Genomic DNA, 4,369 nt, shown 5'->3' on the forward strand with positions numbered 1-4,369 from the left:
GCCATAACACCAACCAACTTCAGGTGTTGCGAGGGTGCGCGGAAGGTCAGAGCGTCAAGCAGACGGAGATCTCCATGACCAGTTGCAGCCGCTTGTTAGTGGCAAACACTGGCAGAAGAACGCAGCTTATCTTAGTTATCATGGTTCAACAGGACTTGAGCGATGATAACTAAGCGCGTGTGCACGAGGCTTTCCCGGATACCCGCCACAACGAGCTGTATCGCTAGTCTCAATCGGCTTCAGCCACGTCGGCTCGCGCGCACCGCAACCCTCCGCAGGGTCGATGGCTGGTGCTGGCCTCAGGCACCGGCGACTTTGCTCTTGTGAGTCACGCGAAGCCGCAGTGGAGTCGGTGGTGCCCGGCCCGTCAGTCAATGGCCATGTACATGACGACTCAAGCGGCCCTCCTCAACGCCATGACACCTGTGTGGTTTGTCCACTGCCACGTGCTAATCGATTTACGCGCAGGCAGTACGGTCACCAGTGGGCTTACATGAGACACAGCATATACAGAGAGGGTTTCAGTTTTCTATCCGGGCCTCCGGGAATCCAGGGCGAGAACGGTGCCTCGTTGCTAAGTCGTGGTCCCGTCCATGCACACGTGCGCAGCTACCCATTTACCAGACGATAGACTCACGTTGTCGTCGCAGTATTACGTAGTCCGTACAAATCCAGTGTGCATATCGGAAGGACCGCGTCAGCTCGACACAGTGCCTCGGTCTAATAAAGGTTCTCCATCTACGTTGCACATGCCGGAGTAGATAGACAACTTTATCGTCCCGTCTGGCATGAAAAATGCTTACAGGGAGTAGGCTTTGCCCAGCAGATGCTCTTCTCGGCCTGGCAAGGCGAGTGAAGCTTCCAGGACACGGCCGTAGCTTGGTCACAAAGTAGTTCGGGGCCATATTTGAGGTCCGATTGCGATGCAAAAAATCCGCCGTTGCAGGTCAGAAACCCCGACTACATTATGAATTATCATTCCCACAGGCCACTCCGTCCAGGTGTTGTCGAAGCGGCGTCCGTGCACCAGAAGCCGGAGGAGAGTTGCTCACGGACACTCGTCAGTCTTTCGTGATACCGCGCAGAGTGGGTGCCGCCTTGTTCTTGACCATGTTTCCTTGTCTAATCACTCCCGTAACCCCTCTCCAGTCGTGGGAAGCAATGTGCGCAATTGAGCTCGGAATGAGGCATTTTCCGTTTCTGGGGAGGGTCTCGTTAAGGTCCGGAAAAGGCCCCTGTCCCGACTTTTATCCAGTCAGTGCAATAACGTTTCAAAAGTGCCACCGTACAGGGGGCTGGCAACGGAGGGATACTTAGAGCAAGCGGAGAGGATTGAAATGGAGGAGCGACTTGAGTACTCGGCAATATTTTGGGCTGCCTGCGATGAATAGTTTCTCCAAGGGCATTACTAATACAGCTGTAGTCCCGGAGCGGGTGTTGGGCCCGGCTGCCGCTGTGACATCGTCACCCTTGGTTTCTTCTGCACACCGGGCTGGGCGCCGTGTTGTTTCGAACCATGAGGCACCCTCATACGCGACTGGGCATACCCTGCACACCAAACTTTCCGTGTCGGCGGGCTCCCACGAATCTCGCGCAACAGCGTCGAAGCGTTTTTTCATGTTAACAGGCAGTACGTGCGCGTCCCGCAGGGTCACGTCTTCTCGTAGACACCTGCCGCAGACTGTGGAAATCCAGGGGCCCGATCCGTGCACGTGGAGTTCACTGGAGCATATCGCGGGCAGGCGCAAACATTGTTTGAGCACGAATAAGCCGTGCCAACTTACCACCGCTGTTATTGTAGCCTTATTGAGCTTCGTACTGGACCAAAGGTACATCTAGTTTGGGGGTTAGACAGTAGCTTCTGAGTACATTCGAGCTGTTGCCGCCCTCGGCTACTCACACTATTCCAGATGGTAAGTTACACCGTGGAGAGCAGCGCATGCGTGCTAACGGACGTGGCCTTCTGGTTCAGAGTCCAGCACCTCGCCTCCGGTCTATGTAGCTGAACAGCCGCATTCTGACTTTAGAGAGATGTGGCATTCTGAATGCAGAACAGGACCGCAGAAAATATAACGGCAAAAGCCGCGGCGAGGGTCTCAAAAACGACCCCAGACGTGGAGACGGGGTCATGATTGAGAGCGAGAAACAGGGAAAGCTCGGCCAGCTGGACCCAAAGTAAGACAGTCGTGCTTTTAGAGCAGCCAAAAGCTTTCCTTTCTCGTGCTAGGCTTCCTTTCGAGTGTAGAGCGGGTCCGAGCTCAGGAGATAGAAGAGACACGAAATTGTGCTTCTCTCGTGCCCTCTTTCCATGCAACAAGGCAGGGCGGACAACGAAGGAGCTCGTCCACTGGCAAGTGACAGGCATGCATCGCACACGAGGAATTGCCACATGTTAGCTGTGTGTGTGTTCAGTATTGCTTACACGATTGGTTCGGAGCGCGGGCTACTCCGGAACGTGAGAGGCAGTTTGGCCCTGCAGACTGTCCTGCTGACAGCCTGTTTTATCAGTGGCCATCGTCTCAGGAGTAGATATATGCAGCCGTTGGATATCGATTCTCCAAGACAATTTCCGGTCCCCATTTTTTGCCTCCGACAGCTTGTGAGCTATCTATGCGGCGCCCTCACCACAGAAATGCCTCCTAGACCTGCTTCCGACAGGAGACTACATAAACCCGATCTGGCTGATGGCGCTTCGCGAGCCTGGCTGTTTCTTAACAGATTCCGCCGGATACGGCCCTTCCAATCGTAAATCCTCGATCATAAGCTGCCGTAGTAGCCTTGCGCCTTTCTCGTCGACCCCGCTTTGGGCATAGCCGGCTGGGAGGCGATTCGGTCGCACCCGCAAGCGGAAGTGTACTCCGAAGCGTTGAGACTTGTCTTCAGCGTGGTGTCGCTCTCTGTTTCGAAGGCGAGAGAAAATCATCAGGTGAACGTCACACTGAGAGGGGCCCCGTGGCCGGTAGCACTCTGTAGACAGGCGACGAGCCCGATCCGCAAGAGCCGAACTCATGTAAAACAGCGCCCAGAAGTGTGAGCTCCTGGGCGAGTGCCGTTTCTGCAGCATGACCTATTCTACTGAGAGCGGCGGCAGAATACGTGCGACTTCGCGCGGGTCACCAGCGGTTGGAAAAGCCTACGCCTCAGGTGTGCATATGTGGCCAGAAGGCGCCTCGAAAAGCGGGCGGCGGGCTGGAAGTCAGAAAGTCTTTAAACTACTACAAGGTGCCATGCGGGTTACCTCGCGCCTCAGCTTGTAAGAGCGTTGCGACTCCTCCGCGTCGCCTCCACTGACGTCCACGATGTGGAGAGGAGGCAATCCCCTTCCCAAAAGCAGACTCGAGAGTTTAAGCCGCGCGAAATGAATGGACAAGTAGACAGGCGCTGCATGTTCCCCCTCTTGAACCGCATCTCAGCTCGTTCGCACAGCAAAGTGTCTGTGACCAGCTGCAGCGATGCTGCAGTCTAGCATACGTGATTCTCGATGTGCAGACCGTGAGTCTGGCTGTTGTACGATCTGCATGGTGTCTGCTCTTACCGTCCCGAGTGGGAGCGGGGGCGAGATGTCTCGTTCGATAGAAAGAGGAGAAAGAGGAGCACTCACCGATTGGTTATTTACTTTGAGCCTAGGACAAAGCCGTGTAGCGCTGTCTGTGGGTTTTGCGCTCTCTCCTCCCTTGCACTCGGCCCCGATTTGTCCTTGTCGCCACGCGTCCCTCTTCGGGTCCGACCCGGTCACGGCGTCGCGCGTTAGCTGTTGCCCGGGACTGGCGCAGCTCTCGGGCAATTTCCACGAGTTGTCTCGAAGCCGGCAGCGTCTTCGTGAGGGCTGTTCCCATGTCCAGATTCTCAGGTCTGCGGCCGTCTTGTCTTGCTGTCACGCATCCGCACGACACCGCTCGCTGTCTATGGCGCTCTGCAAGCAAGCGCGTCCGCGAGCAAAGTCTTTCACCTTGCTTTCTGCCAAAAGCCAGCTTGGCTCCGAGCTGCCTTGCGCCCTCTCTGGAAACTTTGTCATTGTGGTCCGTGTTTCATGCACCCACACAGACTAACGTTCGAATGTCTTGTCACTGTTGCGCTGGCGCCCTCGATCTCCAGTCAATCCGCGCGCCTAGGAATATGAATCGTGTCGTGGTAGTGGCAGGCCACTACGCTCGAAATCGGCTCAGCAGTTCTGACGGCTCGCACAGGGTTGCTCAGCCCGGGTACGCAAAGGGAGGTCCCTGAATGATGAATTGGGTTGGCCGAAATCAAACGGCAGCTAGTCGGGACTATCCTGTTTCCATTACTGCGAGGGATCTCCTCGTGGCACCATGTGAATTTAGTCTCAAAGCCCGTTCTGCACTGATGAACGGGCTTTGAGACTAAATTC

At 55.7% G+C, this 4,369-nt stretch overlaps 2 protein-coding genes across 2 annotated transcripts; both read left to right on the forward strand.

The window, feature by feature from the left end:
* Nucleotides 1-17: 17 nt before the first annotated feature.
* CSUI_011261 (uncharacterized protein) lies at nucleotides 18-367 on the forward strand. Its single transcript, XM_068071362.1, has one exon. The coding sequence runs from the start codon at nucleotides 163-165 to the stop codon at nucleotides 325-327; it is 165 nt and encodes a 54-aa protein (XP_067916661.1). The 5' UTR covers nucleotides 18-162; the 3' UTR covers nucleotides 328-367.
* Nucleotides 368-491: 124 nt separating this feature from the next.
* On the forward strand, nucleotides 492-3,034 carry CSUI_011262 (uncharacterized protein). The gene is made up of 2 exons (XM_068071363.1): nucleotides 492-1,913; nucleotides 2,597-3,034. Exon 1 carries the CDS (start codon nucleotides 1,384-1,386, stop codon nucleotides 1,837-1,839), a length of 456 nt encoding a protein of 151 aa, XP_067916662.1. The 5' UTR covers nucleotides 492-1,383; the 3' UTR covers nucleotides 1,840-1,913; nucleotides 2,597-3,034.
* Nucleotides 3,035-4,369: the final 1,335 nt, after the last annotated feature.

The sequence above is a fragment of the Cystoisospora suis genome (genome assembly GCF_002600585.1).
Source record: "Cystoisospora suis strain Wien I chromosome Unknown contig_10488, whole genome shotgun sequence".
In the NCBI taxonomy this organism is placed as follows: Eukaryota; Apicomplexa; class Conoidasida; order Eucoccidiorida; family Sarcocystidae; genus Cystoisospora; species Cystoisospora suis.

Coding starts and splice junctions, on each gene's coding strand:
- CSUI_011262 (XM_068071363.1), top strand. CDS start 1,384: ATGAATAGTTTCTCCAAGGGCATTACTAATACAGCTGTAGTCCCGGAG.
- CSUI_011261 (XM_068071362.1), top strand. CDS start 163: ATGATAACTAAGCGCGTGTGCACGAGGCTTTCCCGGATACCCGCCACA.